This window comes from Penicillium angulare (genome assembly GCF_028827245.1).
Source record: "Penicillium angulare strain IBT 27051 chromosome Unknown utg000001l_segment0_segment0, whole genome shotgun sequence".
In the NCBI taxonomy this organism is placed as follows: Eukaryota; Fungi; Ascomycota; class Eurotiomycetes; order Eurotiales; family Aspergillaceae; genus Penicillium; species Penicillium angulare.
In genome coordinates, this window is record NW_026623160.1 from 1,511,262 (window position 1) to 1,534,139 (window position 22,878).

Below are 22,878 nucleotides of genomic sequence, written 5' to 3' on the forward strand. Positions count from 1 at the left end.
TCTTTTATAGGCAGTGGGATTTCTAAGTGGGTAGATTTAGTACGAACTGCGGAAGTAGTGACCCGTGGAAGTTATCCGCCGAGAGGCACTTTTCAGAGAGAGTTAATGGAAGCAATGGGTAGAGGACATGATCATATAAAACTAGATAATTGGGAGGAATATTCTTTTGACGCCTATTGAATTTGTCTAGCTTGGAGGATAAGGGTTTTTTGAATGCTTGGATACAAGAGAAGTCCATTTCGAGGTATGTAATACGAAGCTATCGTATGCAAGTGAAATAGGATAAACATCATGTCACCGTCTTAAAGAGCACGGAAATAGAAAACAAGAAATCTTTAGAAAAAAAACCATCATACTCTCGTGCGTTCTCATGCGTTCTCTTTCTGTTCAACGACAACCTTTTCCTCGGATTCAATCCACATATCTAATTCAGCCCCCTCTCTCTGCGAAAGAGTACGCGCTGTAGCAACGATATTCCACGGAGATGGGGAATCCCGAAATACATGGCCCAGGGCTTCCAGGTTGCAGTTCATCGTCTCGGGGTAAAATAAGTAAACCGAGACGGGGATACAGGCAGATATGACAATATAAATAATGTAGTATCGATACCCAATAGTATCAAGGGCGACGGGTGTGATCATGACCACAACAAAATTCCACAGCCAATGGTTCGCAGTTGACATAGCAGACATAGCTCCGCGTAAGCGTATAGGGGCGACCTCGGTGCAATATAAGAAGTTTGCACCAGAGAATCCAATCGGGTAGAATGTGTTGAATAGAAAAACAAACACAGCGGATGCAATAGAGGCCGACTTAGAAGTAGTACCAAAGCTGCTAGTAATTGCCAAAACCGTCATGCATACACACATACCCGCTCCACTTATCATAAACACTTTACGACGGCCGATGCGGTCAATAGTGAAAAAGGGGATGAAGTTGCATAGAAATTTCCACGTTAGAGCGCAGGCTGCTAATATTTGAGATAGCTCGGTGCTCATTTTGAGGTTCTGTGCAAATATCGTAGACACATATGTCGAAATCAGGTTTCCTCCACACATCTGTTGGAAGAATTGAAGAGCAATGCATAGGCAGAAACGGTAGATAAGACGGTCTTTATCTTCACCAAATATCACCTCCTGCACCAAAGACTTCGGAGACCCAGTAGTCATTTCCAGAGATAACTGGATTTCATCAATCTCAGCCCGAACGGTCTCGTCATCTGGCGAAAGACCTCTGTATGCTGCTAAGCTATGTGTAGCTTTATCAACCTGGCCTACAAGGACAAGCCATCGTGGTGACTCTGGAATCAGAAATACCGAGCCTAGTACGACCAATGAAAAGATCACCGATATTCCTAGCGGGACTCGCCACTGCAAGTCGCCAGATGTCATACTAAGCCCAAAGTCAATCCAGTTGCACAACACATATCCAAGGCAGATACAGATACCATCGACAACAACATGTTGCCCACGATTCTTGGCCGAGCTGCTTTCCGTTTGCCATACTGGTACAGCGACGCTAAACTGCCCAACACCTAGTCCGAGAATGACTCGGCCTATGGTAAACTGTATTATCCCATATGATGCGGATTGCAACACCTGTCCGACAATGGTGAGTATCGCTCCTATAAAGATGGGTTTCCGGCGACCCAATCTTTCACCAGAATAAATGCATGACAGCGCTCCGACAAGTGCTCCAAGCTGGAATGAAGCGATGACAGTGCCCTTTTTGGTTGAATTCTGCGACTGTAACTCCCCTGTTGTGTTGACTGAATCGATTTCCGGAAATGTGTGCACCCTGGTAAGCTGTTAGCTACAGTTTTTTCATAACAATAAGAAAGGCAACGATACCAGGTCTGCAGAGTGGAAAGGGGACCGATCCCAGCTTGGTTGTATCCGTAAAGGATAAAGGTTGGAGCGACAATGAGTAGCACCTGGGCTAGGCGAAGCGTTCTCCCGACGAACATGGTAAATGAATAGGCTGATTAGAAAATACAAACAAGCCTCCGAGCCTGAGACTGTGCGTTTTTGCTCTTTTAAAGCTCTCATCCATTTTGCGGAGACCCCAGACGACACTTGTTTTGCGGGGACTCCAGACGGCAACTTTCTTCCGTCTCGAATGTTGGAGATTCGTCCCGCGGCAAGGAAATTAGGTCTTCTTGAATATTTTCGTTGGCACAAGGTACAAAGCGACAGGGCTCAGTCATGAGTCAATTGAATTTGAGTTATGCATCCCTAACCCTGCAAGGTAGATTCGTATGTTCATTCATCGATACACTCATCAATGTACTATGGAACAACAAAGCTGATATCTAAGCCGGTCAGTTCCTTTTTTTCTTCTCTTTTCTCTTTCTTTCTTTTTTTTCTTTACTAACACCAAGGAGAATACCAACAAGATAAGGTAGATATATTCTGATACACAGATTTCTTTACATCTCCGAGTCATTGTGCCTTTGTTTACCATTTAAACCTCAATTTTTAATCAGGGAATTTTATTTTTACCACGCGGGTCATAGATTCATAGATTAATTGCTTTTCTCCGCGGGGAATTCCGTTCCGTCTGCCAATAGCTATAAGCTCGAGGGTGGACCGAATAAATTGACCCCCTCAATAGTGATTTTCTTTAACAAGTAAATTAGAAAATTAAATGATAATCAACAATCAAACATGACGGTTTATAACTATTATACAAAGTTGATTATATAACCCGTTTTCGGTGTTTCTCTTCTAGGAAGGGAAGGAGCGCGGGGTGGTTGATGACGATGATTGTAAGAGAGTTTTAATCATGCTATGTACGGTGGATCATAGCGGCCAGCGGGGGAAAAACCCCTTTGGCCCTTTGTTAACCTCTACCGCCTATCGCACCGCTATGATCCCCTTTCGATCCTACCGTAAGGACGCAGAAACCAAGCTTTTAATTCTCGGTGTCGGCGATGTCGCTTTGTTTTTTCATTTGATCATTGATCTGAGCTGGAAAATTGCACAAGGGATACCTCGCGAATTGCTGCAATGCAACCAGCAAGTCGTGCCAAGAGTTGCACCCGCTGCAGACAAGCCAAAGTCGCTTGCGATGCACGCAAGACCTTGAACGGGCCTTGCTCACGGTGTAGATCGCGGAAGTTTGATTGCCGGTTTGATGCCCATTTTAAGCGTGTGTCTACAAGACGGTAAGGAGCTTTATCCTGGTCCCTTGCCCAAAATACTGAACTTGGGAACCTAGACTCACCGAGGAGATCACCAATGAGTTGCACACCATGCACTCTATAGAAGGAACAAACCATGCACCGGCTGGTATACCTTCTGTCAATATTAATACTCAGGGCGCATCTCTTAAAACCACAAGAACTACGGTACCTTGTGATTCTATGCTTGATACGTCCAAATCCTGGCTTGGACACTCTCATAATGATGCACCCTGGGCATATGAGTTAGGGAACCTCAAAGTCGAAGCTAATGATATCGTAGCTTTATTTCAACAGTATGTTCTACCAGGACTTGATTTTTATATCTTTCACTAAATTGGACCAACAGCTTTGACGCACATTATCGACCGTATGCGATCTTTCTCGAGCCTTCATTATTGCCGTCCGATTTATTCACGGAAAGCCCACTCTTGTTCTGGACTATAATAATAGTTTCTAGTCAAGAGAATGAGAGCTTCCATGATATTTATCTCAAGTTAATACCTGAGGTCGAAAAGCTTCTTGCAAAAGTTCTTTATAAGGCAATCGACCACATCAAAACAATTGATGCCTTATTGCTTCATTGCTTATGGCCGATCCCTCAGCCACAATATCTACAAAACCCAGCCTGGAATTATATAGGTCTGGCAACCAATGCTGCAATGCAACTTCATTGTCATACTATTTCTGAGCCAGACACTGAAGAAGGTGAATGGCGAGGATTCGCTCCCTCGACCGATAGCAACGTCACAAATGAAACCAAATCTCGGACTTGGCTAGGTTGCGTTCAGGTGGGCACTATGTAAGTTTAAGGAAAAGTTTTTAGATTAGGCTTGCACTAATAGCCAATCTAGAGTTGCACTCGTATCAGGAATGCCCATGCCTATCTCAACGCAACAGCAGATGAGGTCTATTGATCGAAGCATTGAGACTTTATCGAAACTAAATGAGACTCTCAGCTCTGCAAAACCTCTAAGCAGCATCTTTTCGATCTTGAAAATTCAAATATCAGCAATGGAAACCCTTGCTGACATCGAGGACCCCAATGTCCATTTTAAAATTGCACATCTATTTCTCAGTCAACTGGACCAGATCCATTACGAAGGATCTGATGTGAAATACTCACAAAATTTACCCAAGTTGGATCTTTTACGGGCCATTGCAAAATTATATGTCGTCTCAATGTCATTTAATTCACTGACCCGTGACTTAACAGAAGACCCGAGATTCCAAGCCAACCACCTGAAAAATCTCCAAGAAAGCTACCGGGCAGCGACGCACCTCATACATGTTTTCAAAATCAGTAATGTCAACGAAATTGAAGACAGGGCCGGAGATATGGAGTATCAACCTGACCTATACTTCACACCCCTTTTCCATGCAACAACAGTACTATTCCGGTATCTAGCCACATTTCCTCGTTCCTCTGGGGAGAACTATATCTATGCTATTGAAAGCATGAAAGACGCCCATTTGATATTTCAGTCATTTCCGAAACGGAGAGAGTTTGCTCGTGCCGCAATTCACATAGAGGCACTTATGGATATTCTTAAAAAAGGGATTTCGGTTGGGAGTATGGATAGGTTGGTTGTGCGGAACAAGCTTGGTGCTTCCGTCATGTTCGACGCTATTTTTCATGCTTGCAGCCAGAGGAATCTTGACCCGAGAACTGGAGAGCCTCGGGCTGTTCGAGAGTGGAAGACTGTCAATGAGACTTTTGCTGAGAGACTTCCAAATATTCCCAAAGTGAGGGCAAAAGACCCTTCATTATTATCTAGCTCTGTGGACTTCGAAACAACATCAGGTCAACAAGCGATTGCTCCATATACCCAAAATCCAGAGTGGTGGGAGGAATGGGACAAGTACATCGATCTATTTCAAGTCGGGGATGAACAAATGGACATTGAGTTTTGAGGTCTATTTTTACAAATTCCGGCGAAGAAATTTTCAGCACCGAGCAGAACAGATGCAGGAATGTAGTTCTAAAGCATATCGCTCTACGGAGTACATTTGCGCAATCGCCAGGCGTTTTGTCCGAAGGGGCCAAGAACCGAACTGCGGCTTTCGCAGTTCGGTCGCCGATCATTGCCGCTTTTGTGGTATAGAGGAGAAGTATATAAATCCCAATTGGAACCTACAAACATCTTAGAATATCTAGACGTTCTCTGGCCATTTTCGTTCTTATTCTTTAAAAGAGAAATAATTGAAATGGGGGTTCTTTCTCCTTTACAATTTTTTGCTAGTTTTATTCTCCTGCTGAATTATGCATCAGCTCATGACCTGACATGCAAATCAACCCCCAATGACGCATCCTGGCCTAGCTTCTCCCAATGGAGGGAGCTTAACTCAAGTCTCTCAGGCCGCTTGTTGCAGCCTTCTCCGCCCGCACTTGCATGCCATTCGCTCTACACTGGCTACAACTTGACATGCGCCAATATCACTCGCTCCTGGAATACATTTGCATTCCACCAAGACGACCCGATAAGTACGGCCTGGAACAACATGAACAATGACTCTTGTCTTCCAGATAATTCTGCACCTTGCAGTGGACTTGGGTACCCAACCTACGTCGTTAACGCAACATCTGCAAAAGAAGTCAAACTCGGTATTGACTTCGCGCGGAAGAACAACATAAGGCTTACTGTCAAAGCCTCTGGACATGACTATCTTAAGAGGTGAATCAATCATCTCAAAATTTATTCGTGATCGCTCAAATCTAACTTATTCAAGATCCGCAGCTCCGTACTCCCTTTCCATATGGACGCGCTATATGACCGGCGACTTTGAATATCACGATAATTTCACACCAAAGGGCTGCGATATAACCATCAACACCACGGCTGTAACCGCCGGTGCTGCCTCTTCCGTTAGCGACATATATTCCGACCTCGATCAATACAACTTAACTGCCGTCGATGGCATGGGCCCAGAAGTGACTTTAGGTGGATACGCAACTGGCGGAGGACACAGTCCACTATCGAATATCTATGGGCTAGGCTCTGACCAGGTCTATGAGGTGGAAATGGTGACGCCGACCGGTAAGATCATCGTGGCAAACGAGTGCAGAAATCAGGATCTCTTCTGGGCAGTCCGCGGAGTAGGTTATCCCGTCGAACATTCTATCCCCAATACCATAGCAAGCTTCTAATACAAAATCCAGGGCGGCGGAAGCACATATGGAATCTTAACAAGAGTCACCATCCGGACGGTTCCTTCTACCCCGATCGCAGTCTATGACTTTACAATCGAAACACCAGTGAACGAAACCTCATTCTGGGACAGCATCTCCTATCTTCTTGCGCAATACCCAGCTCTTGCTGACTCTGACGTCGCCGCTTATACCTACATCTACCCAAATACCAGTGCCGCGGGAGTTACAAGTGGGCAGGGTAATTCGTCTTTCCAGGCTGTGTTCGCACTGTATAACCCTACCAATCAACATGAACTGGAAGAATTGCTAGAGCCATTCGTACAGCACATCAACGCGACATATTATGATCAGCAACTCAGAACCGAAGTATCGTCGACTATCTTCCCGACATTCTATGAGATGTTCATGAAGTATGCAGACGACGAAGGAGCAGGCGTAGATAAGGTAGTTGGATCTCGTCTTCTACCACCGTCGACTCTAAAGAAAGGTGAATTTCGGGATGCATTGATTCAATTTCTTGGAGATGCAGGTGGCAGGTTGTATATGGTTTCTGGCAAGGGTGTGTGGAATGCAGAGCCGCGTGGTGGTGATTCTGTGAATCCTGCATGGAGGAATGCATTGATTCATGCAGGTATGCCAACAACCGCACTTAATTTTACATACATTACTCCTCATTGAAAGTAGACGTGCTTACAAAAATCATTAGTGACATCCCAGTCGTGGACGCCGCTTGACGAAAGAGAGCGAGACACAGTTGAGCATGAAATCAACCATGTGCAGGTTGAAGCTATGCGGCGATTGGTTCCTGATTCTGGTGCCTATTTAAACGAGGTTTGACTTTCACTATATTTGATGCGTTGATCATATCTTTTTGCTAATTTGGCACAGGCCTATTGGGATGAGCCAAACTTCCAACAAGCGTTCTGGGGATCGAACTATGAGCGATTGCACAAGATTAAGAAGGCTGTTGATCCGGATGATGTTTTCTGGTGTCATGTGTGTGTTGCAAGTGAAAGATGGCAGGAAGTTGGAAACTATCTATGCAGAATTTAGGTCCTAGGAGAGGTGGGAAGATAGAGTGTGGATGATTAATTTCAGTAGCCTCTACGATAATTTCTTTCCTAGAAGTCTACTCATCTTGATAAGTTTGAGAATGAAAAGATTCTGAGTTGATTTTTGAGATAATAAGACTGCATAAACTGATCCATGGATGGGGCACCTCTACTGGTGATAGAATAGCACTCAGGTATTATCAGTGGCATAGAGAGCAGATCTCCAAGCTATGTATGGCATGTGGGTCTATATATGTGATGACACATGTCGGGTACGTACGTAGGGGCTAGAAAACGTGGGAAAAGCAGCTGGTTTTCACGCTATGGATGGTGGTGGTGGTAGGAATAACCTCCCAGCTCTCACTATCTATCTTCCTAAGCGGATAGCGGGCAGAATTCCTCCCCGGCATCACCGCCACGCATGGATGCACTCTCTCATCCCATCACACCCTCCCAGACATGCTAGCAAGGACAAAACACACACAAAAAAACACGCCGAAAACAACGAAAAACGCCGTCTTTTCTCAAACAGATGCTGATTCCCCAAGATCACATCCCAGTTTGAACACTTTGTCCAATCAATACCACGCGATGTTTAATGCCCAAGAATAGGAACTTGATCTGCAACTCGACTCCAGCGAGTAAACTCAAGAAGCCAGGTCCTTGACGTGGTTGATAGTTGAACTGTACTACCTGTTCTAACATTCCTTCCTTTTTTGTCGGGAGTTCAGTAGCACTAATGAAGCTTCAAGTTTCTTATGTGTGACTGGAGAGAATCATGGGTGAAGAGTATCCCGCGACATCTTGATGATTCATGCTGAATTTGAAGACAATAAAGGAAGGAAAGAGAGAGAATATGTGACTCCGATATCAAAAAATTTGAATGTATCATGACGATGGTACCAGTTTGGATCCTGGATGGATTCAAGTTGTTTCTAGGTATCGTTAATATAGCATATATAGTATTAGGTCGCCCTGGAAGGCATGATGGTATGATGAGGAGTACATATAGGAGATGTGAAAGCAAGATTGAGATTTTATAGAAGTTAGATACCCGTGCTCATTAATTTGATAAGGATTGATTGTGCAGACAGATAATGATGTTTTGGCCTTGGATGTTTAATACGTCACGATCGAGTCTTGAGAGTATGTGATAGCCAAAGAATGTCTGCGGCTACAAACAGAAAGTGGAGCACGCAGGTTAAGGTTATGACCTAAAAGAGCCAGGATTACTAAGCAGTCGGGCGTAGATCAGGATCGACACTATCGTCGTACTATCTAAAGAATAAAGTAGAAAACGGCTCTTATGTACTACTATATCCATGCAACTACGGAGTATAACGCATGTGTATCATTGGTAGGATGTTATACCTAAGCGTTGCCGAGAGTCTTGGCCCGCCTCCCGCCAGATCTTGACTGCTTGGCTACACTCTAGAGTGTGCCACAGTATACGGATGGCTCTGATCGCTTAGTTTGCCACATAATGAAGGAATCATATAAAATATAAAATATCACGTTTTTGAACGACTTAATTTTGTCTAAAATTAAACGCACCATTTCTAGCAATATGGCTGAAGATCACGCCATCTTGCCGCTCGAACGTGCATATTGCATAATCATCAACACGAGCTTGAACGTATTGAAAACGGTTTTAATTATCTCGACTAATAACCAAGTAAATTAAATTTTTACGTTCGCTTGTTAGCAGGGGGGCTGGAAAAAGGCGACACTAGCACTATAGTACTAGATTATGGATGGATATTAGTGTGTACCAACACTAATTAGTACGGTGGTCAGGAGATTGCGATAAGCTCGGAGGCAAATTTTATATAATTTTATATTAATAAGTGACAATTCTGAATTGTCTCGATGAACGTCCTCAGGATCCGGAGAACTGTGTGTCTCATTAATAGGGTCGGTTCTAGGGTCCACGATTGTGTGTGTGGTTCAGCAACCGGAGTCCGATAGGGGTCAATGCAAAGGGCCGCAGACCCAAAAACCCTCGATTCACGCTATGTGGAGAAAACTCTAGGTCTAGAAAAGTCAAAATATAAATTCATAGATAACGGAGAGAGTCACATGGGACCGTAAGGTCTCTGGGCTCGGTCGGTTAAAATTGGTGGCGTGCGTATAGTGTAGTATTAGCTAGATACGCCGTGCCACTCATGGAAAGACTGTCCCTGCGACCGTGAGAATTTAATTGCTTATGCGTCGAGAGTCAGATAGATTTAATTTAATTGCTTTTTTATAAATACGCCTGGTATCTGTGTTCTCTTGGTGTTCTCGGCTGCAGAGTACTAGCCACGTAGTCCGGTGCTTGGTTCAGCCCCTTTTCCCCTTAGCCATCAACCATCAACCAGCAAACAGTGTAATTCCTTATCTAGCAGACGCCACGAGTTAGCGGACGAGTTAGCGGAAACGCGGGGTAAACAAAAGGCTTTGAGCTACATTGCACCTTCTCAATTGAGGTTGGATCCCCGACATCCTTTACACTAACTTAAATCGCTTGTTCTCATGGGCCCACACTTGGACACCAATCGGGAGGCGGAACTGGGGGATCCACCACAAGGAACAGGGTTGCATTTGGGAGATGCATGGACTCAGATCCAACCGTTCTCGGGTTGTTGGATTATCAGCAGGTTTCACTTGGGGCATTTTTAGTCCAGATCCCCGATTCCCCGGTGATATCCGGTAAACCACAATTGGCCTGATTGGTTCTGTGCGCGGTGGCCAGTGTTCACCTCAAAAACGCGGGTGGCATATAACTAGCTTGACTAGTCCCCCGTTCTCCATCTCCCATCCTTCTCTTTTGTCTGTGTCGATTTCAACAACACTGAAGTGAGCCTCTCTCCAGTTTCTCCACATTAGTCCCGCTATCATGGCTTCTGGAGGCAACATGGGCATTGAGCCCATTGCCGATCCTCGTGCAAACCCCATCACCGATGATACCATCGTCAAGGGTAAGATTATGGAGCGTGAGTGGGGTCTTGAGGCTCGTGTCGACTCAACTGTCACTTTCGAAGAGTATGAGTACTGGGCTCAGATCGAACGTGCTGATGAGGCCGAGAGGGATCGCCAGTACCTCGAGAAGCGTGGTCCTCGAACATTCATCTCGACCATCAAGGGTCGATTCTCGCATGGTGTTACCCACGACGAGAAGAAGGAACGTGAGAGAGCCGAGAATGACGAACAGGTCATGGGAAATAATGAGAAATTTACCACTACCGTCCGGGGTAGCGATCTCAATGTGTCGGAAGAGGAATGGAAGACTGCGGCCCGAGCTTTGAAGACAACCAGCTGGGGAACCATTTTCTTCTTGATTACCACCGATATTCTCGGTTGGTCATCTTGCCCATATGCATTCTCCACTGTCGGATACGGCCCTGGTGTTGCTCTCTATGTGGTCTTCTCGGTTGCTGCTGGTATCAGTGGATGGATTCTGTGGAAAGTTTACCTGGCTCTTGACTCATCTCGATACCCTATTCTCAGTTATGGCGACACCTTCTTCCGTGTATTCGGCAGGAAATCACGTCACTTCATCAACGCTACCCAAGCTCTCCAGCAATTCATGACTGTTGCCGTTTTGGTTCTTGGAAGTGGTCAGATTATCGCTCAGCTGTCGAGCGGAAGCATTTGTTACATTGGTTGCTTTGCCATCTTTACCGCATTTGGTATTATTGCTGGTTTGATCCGTGGCTTGCAGCATGTCGGATGGTTGGCCAACATGTCTGTCTGGTTGAACATTGTCAGCTTCATCATTGTGTAAGTACTCACTTATATCTGCCTATACCGTTCCCGAACTAACCTTGCAATACAGTATGGTCGCAGCAGCTCGTTACCCAGTCGACTATGGTGCTACAATTGGAAGCACTCGTATCAAGGATATGGCTGATGGTCTGCCGGCACCTGTCGTCACATTCGCCGGCGCACCCCCTGACCAGTACCAACCCGCCGCTGTTGGATTCTCCGGGCAGTTGAACGGTGTTAACCAGATGGTCTACAGCTGGGGTGGTGCTTTGCTCTTCGTTGCTTTCCTCGCTGAGATGCGCAACCCCATGGACTTCTGGAAGGGACTGATGTTGGCCCAGCTCTTCATCTGTGTCGTCTATATTTTCTTCGGTGCTTTCGTCTACTCTTTCTACGGCCAGTACTCCGCCCAGGTTATCACCACCGCCGTTACTCCCTTCTCCCTCCAGACAGTCGGAAACGTCTTCTCACTGTTGACCGGTGCTATTGCTTGCATTATGTACTTCAACATCGGTATGAAGACTGTCTATATCGAGGTCTTCCAGGAGATCTTTGACTTCCCTCCCATCACCACCAAAAAGGGTCGCTTCTGCTGGTTCGCCCTGGGTCCTCTTTACTGGATCCTCGCCTTCATTGTCGCAGCCTCCGTCCCTAACCTGAATGGTGTCTCCGGAATTGTCGGCGCCCTGTTGATTCTCAACTTCACTTACACCTTCCCCGCTCTGTTGTACGTTGGTTACAACTGCCAGATTGGTGCCAAGCTCTCCGGTGAGGGTTTCGACCCCGCCACACGCGAGACCATTCGACACGATACTGGCATTAAGAGATGGGTTCGAGGTTTCATGAACAGATGGTATTTGAACGTTCCTAGCACCCTCTACTTCGCATGTGGACTTGCTTTGTCTGGTATGGGATCATGGGCGGCTATTGAGGCTCTGATTGAGTATTTCGCTGGAGAGTCCTCCATTGCTACCTCTTGGGGATGCGCTGTTCCAATCTCATAAACTTATGGCATTAGAAGCATTGGAATAAATGGGAACCGTCATGAGTTATTGAACGTGACGCAGAATTATCACACAATTGTGAACTTAATCAGAAAAGCACTAGTTATCTAGTTGCCATGACATTCAATAGTTTTTTATCAAATACCAGACATGTCTCTACTATCACATTGAATTTTCAGTACATTTCAAAATGGCGCTAAAGTAATAGTTTAACTTGTACAAGACCTCAAAATCTCAAAGACCCCCACAGTATGAGTTAATCCTCGCCAGTCCAAAGGGTATACCAAAGACAAAGAAACAAAACAGGCTACGACAAAACCCCATTGGTTCAAGCTCACAGACCTCAACTTCGAATGAAACAAAATCGGAAACATGTATAACAACGATGGAACATCCTCATATCGTCTTACTATCACCTCACCCCGGATAGGCCACTATCAGACGCCCAGACCAGGCCTAAATAAGTACCAGCTGCCAAGTTAACAACACACGCCACCCTTTCATTCCAGAACCCTTTTCGAAAACAGAAAATAGAAAATAGACTCTGGACATGCCACGCGGGGAAGGGTGATTTGATCGCCACAACCACGTTGTGCGCGGGCAGTCGTACAAATACAGCGTAGTATCCACACCCGACAACTCGGGCTTGGGTGATATGAAGCGATCGAATGATTTAATTGGCCAAGAACTTGAGATTAAAGAGTCAAAAAACTTTGAATTAAATCAGGAAGGTGAGAATAAGTTAAAGATAGTGGCGCGATGAAGCTTTCCACAAATTATCATGTCGAAAACGCCTCCGAAAAATATTATCCGGTTGGCGTCGCGTTCTCTCTATCTCTATTCGTGATTTTGAATTTCTCTCGCGAAATGTACCCCTTCACATCCGGAAAAATTAATCGGTTGCGAATTTTGATAGGTGGACTGTCGACCCGCTTTGGGCGAGCGGATGCATATGTACGTACACAGCCTGTGGGACTTGATCCTTGTCGTCTGCCGGAGGTCGGAGGGGATGTCGTTGCGGGGAACCCATTGGTTAAGGGGGTTTTAGTGGCGTCCATGGCTTACAGGAGGTGGTATCAGGACTTAGCTAAACAAGCTTCGGGGCCAAGATTGGCGGATGTCTATACCATACTACATGCAGATTTATTAAGCGGTTATGCAGCACATGTACAAGGATATGGGTGGCATTGTGGCAAATAACGAGACTGATACTGAGAACACTTGAAAGAAAAAACCCGAAAATTTACCAACAGCTGACTCCATTCTCTACGCTAGGTATTTACGAACGGCTAAGAGAGCTCCTATATGCAGGGTTTTGCTTGGCCCTCGGTAAATTTGATGGATCCAGTTCAGGGGTGGAGTCCTCCCCGAAAACATGGGGGCCAGAAACAAGCGAGCTGGAGTGGAGTGATAGGCTCCTTTGAAGCCTCATTGTTAGATTGGTAGGGGCTTGGATATCTCCGGTTGGGCCTAGCGGGCCCAGCCACAGCGGGGCACCGTCGGGTGAGCGGTGGCCATGCTTCTTATCAGTGCCAGCACGAGCCTTTCTTTGTTTTCAGCTAGGCCCCTGCATATAGACATCGTATTCAGGGTCTAATGTCTAATCTGTCATCAGGAATAAGCCGGAATATGGATGGCTATTGACGGCTTTTTGTCTTGTCTCGCTCGGCGTTGTCACAGAAAAGGGTTGTGGGGAACCGGAGATTGACTTTGTTGACAGGTGGACGGATTGGCATTATGGTGGTCCCACCTCCGCATTTATTTGTCTCAGTACTCCGCTCCGCGGATTGGTAATATTGGAGTAAGGAATTTAAAATGAGGGGGCTCAAGTCAAGGACGCAGAATAGCGGAAATTCCTTGAACTAACAATCAGGTTTCATTCAACACGCCTTCTCCACTTATGGGGGACTAATGTAGGCAAGCCAAGAGTTAAGATACTACTACACGAGAGTAACTCGATACATATCAATTCTCGCATTGTAAATCAGCCGAGGCAATTGAAATGGCCAATAATGATTCAAATGATACTTTTTCTATATAATGTCTGAGATCCGGCTACGCGGTAAAGATCGACCGATTGTACATCGTATATACTCCATGCAGTCAAACAGAAGCCTAAAAGGGAAAGAGCCGCGCGGTAGGTACTGATCCAACTAGTCTTTATTCAAGCTGAAACGTATCACAGTTTCTTACCGAGATCTCAAACAAGCTAATTGGGACAGTATCAGAAGGTCGCCCACGTGGCTAAGGGATCTAAAGCTTACTTGCTTGATCGACAGAACTAGCAGAGAATACTGCTAGGTCTTTCCCCGAGCCGCAAAATCATATGCAATATACGCCACGGTACCAATATTAAATATCAGATAGTTATTTATTCAATAAGTTCCCGCATATTGGGCAAGGTGCTTAAGAGATAGTGATTTGAGTAAAGAGGAAAAGCAATGACAATAGCAATTCTTTAATAGGTCCAAATGCAATATGCTTTATCTTTGTATGTCTATCTACAGCGGGAAGCCCCATTGCTATAGTAGTCTTATATGAATGTAATTGACTTGGTGGCTTTGTTACTCGCTGCTTAGGGTTGGTACTATCTAGTATGTACACACCCTCCGAGGTATTTTCCAAAAATCCTAGGTGAAATCTTTTTTATCGTTTGGCTTTTAAAACGTCAAGAACTTGAATTATCCTTGTCATTAAAAATCGTATTTATCACAGTTTGTCTTTTAATGCAACGTGATATTTTAATAAATCCAGCGAATAATTTACTTTACAATTGAATAGCGATAAGTGAATTCATAAAGCCTTTGAATGCTTTCTTCCAACAATTTATTATTAACTTGACCCTCACTTGCACTTCGAAAGGGTTCGTGAATTTTGTACATGTTGCTCAAAATGCAAATTGTTAAAAGTCAAACCATTTAACACCGATGAAGATTAAGCGGTATCTCACGATTAATTAGAGTATCCTTATTTCTTTTTTTCGTCAGTAGTCTTCCTCTTTAGAAACCTCCTACTCCTGTCTGCGCATTCTTTTAGCATCCCGATACAGTCAAAGCGTTATCTCGCAGTTTCGAACCTTACATGTCGTTCTCAGCAGTCGAGCTCTCCATATCCTTCGTTCTCTTTCGCCTCAACCCAAGTTTCTTTCGCAAATTGACCGCTCTCACATGAAAAGCACGCTTTCGTCGACGGCGAGGGTAGTTGACAGGACTCTCGCCTCCAGTGAATATAGCCATATCATAGATTAACGCGCCAAACAATGCACCGCTAATATCGGCACACCAAGGGCCCCAAACCCACCATGCGTGGCTTTCTCGGAACAGGTTACCTCCCCATCCTGCCATGAGGGCAACAAGTCGTGGACCAAAATCGCGGGCGCAATTGAAACACCTAGACAAGCCTATTAGTCGAATGAAAATATTTTTTGAAGTCAAATAATTTTTTCTTACCCTCCCGTGTTGTAGCCCAGCGCAAGAACCACAATTGAAATGAGAATTCCTAGAATAAATGCCTGCATTCCCGCACCGGGTGGAGCGTTGGTGTCATCTCCAAGAGCAACAACAGCACCAAAGAGAATCGCACTGCCTAGAAACTCGGTGAAGAAAGCTGTGGCTGGATGAACGAAAGATTTCGGCATAGTTATCATAGCCTGGGCAGCAGCTGTTGCGTTCTGGGGTACTTTGGTAGTAGCGACGAGTTCGAGTATGGCATCATGGTAGATTGCATATGCGATTCCACCTGCTGTTATGGCTCCAAGAAGCTGTGCAAGTATATATTGAATACACTTGCGGGCGGGGAAGCCACGAAATACAGACAAAGCAATGGAGAAAGCTGGGTTAAGGTGACCACCAGAGATACCACCAGTGATATAGATGGCGACCATGAATCCAAAACCCCACGCGACACTCTGGGAAGTATAACTTCCAGCCTGGCCATCTGAGGTAAAGTGAGATAGAGTTGCACAAAGACCGATTGTCATTGCCACGGTTGTCTGCGACCGATATGTTTTAGTACACGATGCCTCAAAATTAACGAGTAGCCGTGTCTTACCCCAAGCCATTCTGCCAGAGGCTCACGAATGTAATGTCTGATTTTCGACCAAGTGTTGAAGAAACCCTCATCAGAGCCCGAAGTATGGGCCTTCCCAGATTGTTTACTTGGTGCATCCAGGCTTTGTCCATTTGTCATGGCCTGCTTGTCTTCTTTGCGATCTTCTGGTAGTGCTCCGTGCTGCATGCCCGGCCGCACAATATGAGGAAGTGGCTGAGCCAAGCTCCAAGTTGGAGAATCATTCTCCTTTCCATACTGAGGGTTGTATTCGCGGTAGTTGTCTCCAATATACGTATTGCTTGCTGGGTTATTCGCTCCAGGGCCAGCCAAGCTGAATGTAGGATTATTTCCGGCTCCTTCGACTTTGCTCGCATCTTCCTGAGTCCCCTCAGGTGGTTCGTACTCGTCTGAATTCATATCTGGTAATTTGTCGCGTATTTAGCTAGATCGTTCCGATTAAGCTTTTATAGAGTTTCAAGTTTACCTTTAGTTTCCTCTTGGTCTAGGTCCCGATCTTTTGAAGTCGCCATTGGGACCAAAAATTATTTCTGAAATTGTTGAGCAGAGGAAATATTTGAAGGAAAAATAAGCCCAATTAAGATCACAGAATGACAGACAGCAAATTTTCAATGATGTTTTCTTGATTTATGTGCAGCTTTAGATATGCCAAATGTTGGGTCCACATCCTTGGAATGGCCAGCTCTTTTACGTCACCCGAAAATCTCGACATCATTTTTATGGACCCTGATCGACGAAAGCAATTCCGACCAATGTAAAGCCGCACTGAAGGGCATTGCATTGATATACTCATAAAGACCGAGCCTGGCCAGAAAAAAATATTATTAATGTTATAAAGTTTTCTAAATGGCAGTCCGAAGAGCGAAATTATTTTAGCTCGAACGAGATTTATACTGCAAATGTGTCTGCTGTTGTTCGTCAATTTTTCCTATGTAAAATTAACCAGATAACAGCATCATGCAATTTGTCAAGATGTTTTTCACCCTCGTAGTCAATGCTCGTCACGGGCTCCAGTGCCGTTTAGGACTAGCGCTGAGGGGACGAGACGTCAAAAACTGAATTGATGTTGCTGACACCTGAGGTCAAATTCCCTATTACACTACAATCAGAGCAACTATCCAAGTTCATTCTCGCAATAAATACGCAGGGCATCATCCGAAATGACGACAATAGCCAGCAGACTGCTTCTTTCTGTGAGAAACGTCTCAAGGGGCCCCCCAACACACACCACTGCTGCCAAGAGCCTCATTCCTCGGATATCGCACAATCAACCGAAAACTTTACCTCGACCGCTACCATTCTCTACGTATTCTCAGCTTCTTAATAAACCCAATCAGGACTACAAATCAGACAAGTCGGACTTCGGATACTTGGAATCGAAGCCCGAGATTCCCCTGGCGATGAGCTTTCGGTCGATCGGCATCTGGAAAAACACCAAGCTATTATTGTTCATATTTATCTGTGTTTCAGGCACCATTCAGCTTTTCATTTGGAGCGAGGAACTTTGGAAGTGGTGGAAAAATGAGGAGGGGGACGAAGTTTGAACCGCATGATCTGGGACTCTACGCAAGAAAATTGACATATCCTCAATATGGACAAGGCGATCAATATAGTTGAATGGCAACAGTTTCCAAAGCTGGCCATTATCAATTTGATTAAGCGGAATATCGAGTGAAATTACTAGCATTCGAGGGGAGCGCATGTATCACTAAAGTCATAGTATAAGCTCACCACACAAAGCTTTGATATTCACAGCAGGGATCCGATAGTTAGGCATAGAAGTAAGAAGTGTATATATATCATAAAAGCGCGTTTTAGGACTGGAATTTTTTCTTCAAACAAACTAGAGACAATTCATTGGATTAGTTGGACGTTTAGATGCTGAATATGAAACAACCACGCGGGCGTTTGAGCATAGAGTCAAGAACTCGTAAATTCAACCCCATGCCCTTGAACTGGATTTAAACTCAAACTCCTATATCCGAGATACCTGACTGGCGTATGTATTTTGCTAGGTTATTTCTCACTGGTAAATGACCGAACCCAGCATGTGGTTTTTCCCGAGCGGAGATAACCGCCGCTATCTCCGCTGGATGATGATCAACGACCGAATGATTTGCTTCTCAAGTAAATCATATGGCGCATTGTAAGTTCTGACGACGACTTTTGATTTACTAGATTTTGCGTGATAAATAAACTCAGAAACTACATCTCCATTGTCTTGTCTCGCTGTTGTGTTCTCAACCGCACCTCGCATGCTCGCGCATCGCCGGACCCATCTCTCTGACGAGCCTCATCACACATTCCATACCGACACAATGTCCTCGTCAACAATAGTCCTCATCACAGGTGCGTCACTGCTGTGGTCTTGGGAGAATGAACATCTGAGTTCAGTTAAACTGACCATGATCAGGTGCTAACTCGGGCATCGGATACGCCACGGCGAAATTAATTTCCTCGGAGCCTGATTACCATGTTATAATGGCTTGTCGTGACACAATCAAAGGACAAGAAGCCCTCGCCGAAATCGAGGCAAGCAACCCCAAAGGCACTCTCTCTATGCTTCAACTCGATGTGACCAATGCCGAGTCGATAAATGCTGGTGTGAGCGAGATTCAAAAGGAATTTGGCAGGGTTGACGTGTTCATTTCAAACGCCGGAATTTCAGCGCCTGAAGATACTGGCAGTGAGAAATTACGCAAAATATTCGCGACAAATGTCACTGGAGCCTTCACTGCATCTGAGGGTTTTGTTGGATTGTTGTTAAAGTCTGAGCGCCCATATCTTATACAGATCTCTAGTGGCCTAGGCTCAATGGGGCTAGCAACCGACCAGGAGTCCATTTGGTATAAATGGGCCTCGGATGAGTATCGAATGAGCAAGGCTGCGTTAAACATGGCTACTATCCAACAACACAAGCGTCTGGAAAGTCAAAATGTTCGCGTTTTCGCCTACTGCCCCGGTTTGGTACGATCGAACCTACGCGGAAAGTCTGAGCAGGCCAGAACTGCTGGAGGAATGGCTGGAGACCCGATCGATTCGGCAAGGGGACTTTTTGATATTATCCAAGGAAGGAGGGATGCTGATGTTGGAAGATTCGTTTATGCCACCGGAATATGGCCATGGTAGTGCCTTCGCAGAAGAACAGAGAACAAAATGCGATTCCCACATCTTGGATTGAATTCATAGGGATACAGGAGTATCTTTAGGTATCACGAACTATCTATGGAAGTTTCCAGTTCCCATGAGGAAAAAAGGTCAAAGTCTAGCCTTGGCCCATGCTAAGCCTCCACTTCCCAAGGTCATCGTAGCACCGCCTGCCTGCACAACCCCGTTGACGATCGCCAGGCCGCTTCCTCCTGCGCCAGCACTCTAAGCCAACGCCATAACACTCCCCGCTGCAATATTTTCGATTCCGCTATGTATAGCGGCGGCCGTAGATCCTAAAATGAATAAAATATAATTAACAAAAGCTTCATTCGTAAATAGAGACTGGGGAGCTGTTCCCATTTTGGTCCTCTCTTCCCCTGTGATACAACGCATACCTGCTTGTATTCCGCCGGCCGTAAAGCCCAGACCTGACAACATTGGAGCGGTTACAAGGCCAGGAGCGGTCATGACGACAATGCCAGCGGTGCCAATACCCACAGATGTGGCTAAAATCGGATTCTCTGCAGCCCAGCTAGTTGCCTATTCATACTTAAAGTTAGAACACAAGCAACACATATTATGAGCAAAAGCTATCTAACCTCAAATTAAAACTTAAATTATTTTCCAGGGGGAGCTTGCCGTAGGCTACTGCGGTTCTCCCACATTCTAACCCTGCTTGTATTATTTAGTGCCCCCAGAGATCGCAGATTCGCGAGAGACTTTTTGGGAAAAGATCCTGAAGATGAATAGATGTTGATAGATTGATAGAGTGGATAAGACCTGGGCCAAACATCAGCCAAGGTGTCCAGGTAGAAATTATGAAGGAATGGCAAAGAAGGAGAGTAAAGCTTGGAAAGAAACTTGGTGTTTTACAGGGAATGGGAATACATTCGATTCAAACATTGCTCTATTCATCAATCGAGTGGACCCATTTTGAACGGTCGGAGAATTTCTTAAGGCCGTATATCAAGATCTACTACTACTACTACTACTACTACTACTACTACCCAACCCCGAGAATTTCATTTCTGGGAAATAGGCCCTGAAGATTCCATGCATTTTACGAATAATTTCTTTGGGATTCCAGCATAGTAGTCCCACAGACTCAATGCGTATACTGAAACCTCAAATTATGTGCAGACTTGGACATAAGCCGGATTTTCACCACTTCAAGTTGCTAAGACTTATATATATTCTAGTGACAGCAGATTTAGTAGACATGCGAACCTCATGACAGCGTGAAATCTCGGTAGCGATCCAAGGTTTAAATATGCACTTTATTTTGTGGCATTATTCGGGGTACGGAATGGGGAATCCAAAATATTCAGGCCCGATCCATTTCGGTCCGTGCCCACTATACCCTCACATTTGGGTCGCCCATTCCTAGTTGAACGATGATCCGTGGGTTTAATCGCCAATTTCCGGCTGCAAATACCATATAGGAGAAAGTAAAAAAGGCTGCAAACACGGCCGTCACAGTGAGACCCCGCATTCAAATTAATGCACAGATGGCATGAAAGAGACGATTTCACCGACCGCAGAAAAGAATCTCCAATAATTAATATTTTCCACTCCCACCACAATCGATTCCTTCTCGAAACAACTATGTCTTCCGACTATTTACCATCTTCCGGCAGCCGACCGCTCCCTCATCTATTGGTGATTCTTCGGCTTGAGCCAGGAGATCCCCGATGCTCAGGGTATGCTCCGTCCGTAGAGCGAAGATGCCTCAAGCACACAAACTCTCATGGTCGACAAGCTGCCGAAAGATTCCTTGAGTTTGGAACAAAAAGGCTATACGCCGGGGGATCCATCAATAACATGCTTGATATTATAGCTGGCCACATGCTATGTAGCACTCATAAAAGCCAGAGCCGTGACCTGGCAGCTCGCTGGAAAGAAAAAGTCCAGCCATACGCCGAGATTTGGTTGAGGTCTAGCTCACACCTAGACCTTCAACCAGTCAGCGAAGTTCAATCATCATCTGTCGATAGACAATCAATTCCCCACCTATCCAGTATTCTTAACCTGAACCACGAGAAAAACCACACATGTGCAGGATATGCTCCATCGAGGGGGCAGCCTTGCCGGAATCGAATAGGAGATCAGAATCGGACATATGTAATGCACTTGTTGGCCGTTGGTACTACAGGTATTCAGCGTGGAGAGCGCATTGATCTAATACTTGAGGACGTGGCTCTACATGTGCTATGTAACGTTCACAAGAGGCAGATGCCTGGTCTGGTTAGACTTTGGAAAACACGAGTCGAGCCATTCATCCAGCATCCCGCTACTATATTCACGAGATGCTTGTCACGTCGGCCACAGCAATTGAATCAATCACTGGACACTCCTTTTGAGGTTGAGGATGTCTCCCCGGAAAGGTCCTTCACCCAAACACGCAATCGTCAATCTGCTGAAGGAGAGGCTTCAAGAATTTCATCAAACTTGGCTTCAGAAGACATACATTTATCTGACGCAGTCTCTGGGAGTTCAGAGTCCACAAGCGGAGATAGTGAGAATGAATCGCCTGGATCAGATTCAGAAATTGGAAGTCCATCTGAGTCAACTTCATCCGAAGCAAGTTCCTTGGAGAACTCGAATTCTCAAACAGAAACTGCGCCCCTTCTACCTTCCTCCCAGCAGACTGAGACTGCAAGTGTATCAGACACAAAATTCCTCTCAAGTCAATCCTTTGAGTAATTCAGAATCTACAAATGCAAATAGCAATCCCTTGTCGCCTATCCCGAACTTTGAAGCCGCATATCCATCTCGAGCATCTTCCGTTTCTTGGGATTCCACAAGTAATTCAAGTACTGATTTGCCCCCTCAACCAGGCTCTAGAGACAATATTCTTACAAATATATTGCAAGCAGTCTGGTCGGCGTATCCAGGGCACCCTAGGGAATCAAGCAACTCTTCTGGTTCCAATTCTGCTGGTGAATTATGGCGCTAACCGATAGAAGGTGACTGTGTAATTTGTTTAGAAAAACTGTTGGATTTAGAGCTCACATATTGCAAGTCCAAATGCGGAGCTAACTTCCATGCAGCATGCTTGCAGGATTGGCTGAAATGTGCACCAAGGAAAACGTGTCCGATGTGTTGATGCTCCTGGAGAGGCCGAGTAAATGCTCACTGTCCAGCTTATAATTAGTGTCCAGGATTTAGTATTCCAGAAATTGAAATTTTTAATTAAATGGCTGTTGACTGCGGGTATGGCCACTTTCGTTGAGATCCATGGCATCTAGGCATGTCTTGCTTCGCCAATATGTACACAAAGAAATTTTCAAAGCGTAATCTGTCATGTTTGTAACCACTCGCCCAAATGGACCTGTATATATGAGATCCTCTTATGATATAAAATTACAGACATTAGACATGAACATCATAATATGTATGGATTTTGCCTCATATACTGATTCAGTCAGCCAATCAAATCGCAGATCAGGTCGGTCGGTGCAAACGCATCAAACAGCCTTGGGAGCGATGATGATCCGGAACAATAATGCTCCATGTTAACCCGTG

At 45.1% G+C, this 22,878-nt stretch overlaps 9 protein-coding genes across 9 annotated transcripts; 6 read left to right on the forward strand and 3 right to left on the reverse strand.

Annotated features, from left to right (window-relative positions):
• Window positions 1-368: 368 nt before the first annotated feature.
• On the reverse strand, window positions 369-1,978 carry N7478_000521 (sugar porter family MFS transporter; the record flags this gene model as incomplete). Its single annotated transcript, XM_056916736.1, has 2 exons — window positions 369-1,797; window positions 1,851-1,978. Coding segments are annotated over 2 exons (1,557 nt in total), but the record flags the coding sequence as incomplete, so codon positions are not given.
• Window positions 1,979-4,195: 2,217 nt separating this feature from the next.
• N7478_000522 (uncharacterized protein) lies at window positions 4,196-5,095 on the forward strand (the record flags this gene model as incomplete). The annotated part of the gene is made up of 1 exon (XM_056916737.1): window positions 4,196-5,095. The coding sequence occupies one exon, from the start codon at window positions 4,196-4,198 to the stop codon at window positions 5,093-5,095; it is 900 nt and encodes a 299-aa protein (XP_056784617.1).
• Window positions 5,096-5,683: 588 nt separating this feature from the next.
• Window positions 5,684-7,385, forward strand: N7478_000523 (FAD-binding oxidoreductase; the record flags this gene model as incomplete). The annotated part of the gene is made up of 5 exons (XM_056916738.1): window positions 5,684-5,856; window positions 5,912-6,278; window positions 6,342-6,963; window positions 7,039-7,163; window positions 7,221-7,385. The coding sequence occupies 5 exons, from the start codon at window positions 5,684-5,686 to the stop codon at window positions 7,383-7,385; spliced, it is 1,452 nt and encodes a 483-aa protein (XP_056784618.1).
• Window positions 7,386-10,262: 2,877 nt separating this feature from the next.
• N7478_000524 (uncharacterized protein) lies at window positions 10,263-12,135 on the forward strand (the record flags this gene model as incomplete). The annotated part of the gene is made up of 2 exons (XM_056916739.1): window positions 10,263-11,146; window positions 11,202-12,135. The coding sequence occupies 2 exons, from the start codon at window positions 10,263-10,265 to the stop codon at window positions 12,133-12,135; spliced, it is 1,818 nt and encodes a 605-aa protein (XP_056784619.1).
• A 3,077-nt stretch (window positions 12,136-15,212) lies between these two features.
• Window positions 15,213-16,715, reverse strand: N7478_000525 (uncharacterized protein; the record flags this gene model as incomplete). The annotated part of the gene is made up of 4 exons (XM_056916740.1): window positions 15,213-15,525; window positions 15,585-16,126; window positions 16,186-16,604; window positions 16,670-16,715. The coding sequence occupies 4 exons, from the start codon at window positions 16,713-16,715 to the stop codon at window positions 15,213-15,215; spliced, it is 1,320 nt and encodes a 439-aa protein (XP_056784620.1).
• A 551-nt stretch (window positions 16,716-17,266) lies between these two features.
• N7478_000526 (uncharacterized protein) lies at window positions 17,267-17,747 on the forward strand (the record flags this gene model as incomplete). Its single annotated transcript, XM_056916741.1, has 2 exons — window positions 17,267-17,509; window positions 17,541-17,747. 2 exons carry the CDS (start codon window positions 17,267-17,269, stop codon window positions 17,745-17,747), a joined length of 450 nt encoding a protein of 149 aa, XP_056784621.1.
• Window positions 17,748-18,521: 774 nt separating this feature from the next.
• Window positions 18,522-19,332, forward strand: N7478_000527 (putative short chain dehydrogenase/reductase; the record flags this gene model as incomplete). Its single annotated transcript, XM_056916742.1, has 2 exons — window positions 18,522-18,552; window positions 18,617-19,332. The coding sequence occupies 2 exons, from the start codon at window positions 18,522-18,524 to the stop codon at window positions 19,330-19,332; spliced, it is 747 nt and encodes a 248-aa protein (XP_056784622.1).
• Window positions 19,333-19,461: 129 nt separating this feature from the next.
• N7478_000528 (uncharacterized protein) lies at window positions 19,462-20,087 on the reverse strand (the record flags this gene model as incomplete). Its single annotated transcript, XM_056916743.1, is given in 3 exon segments — window positions 19,462-19,575; window positions 19,594-19,893; window positions 20,025-20,087. Coding segments are annotated over 3 exon segments (477 nt in total), but the record flags the coding sequence as incomplete, so codon positions are not given.
• Window positions 20,088-20,958: 871 nt separating this feature from the next.
• Window positions 20,959-22,056, forward strand: N7478_000529 (uncharacterized protein; the record flags this gene model as incomplete). Its single annotated transcript, XM_056916744.1, has 1 exon — window positions 20,959-22,056. The coding sequence occupies one exon, from the start codon at window positions 20,959-20,961 to the stop codon at window positions 22,054-22,056; it is 1,098 nt and encodes a 365-aa protein (XP_056784624.1).
• Between the last annotated feature and the right edge of the window lie 822 nt (window positions 22,057-22,878).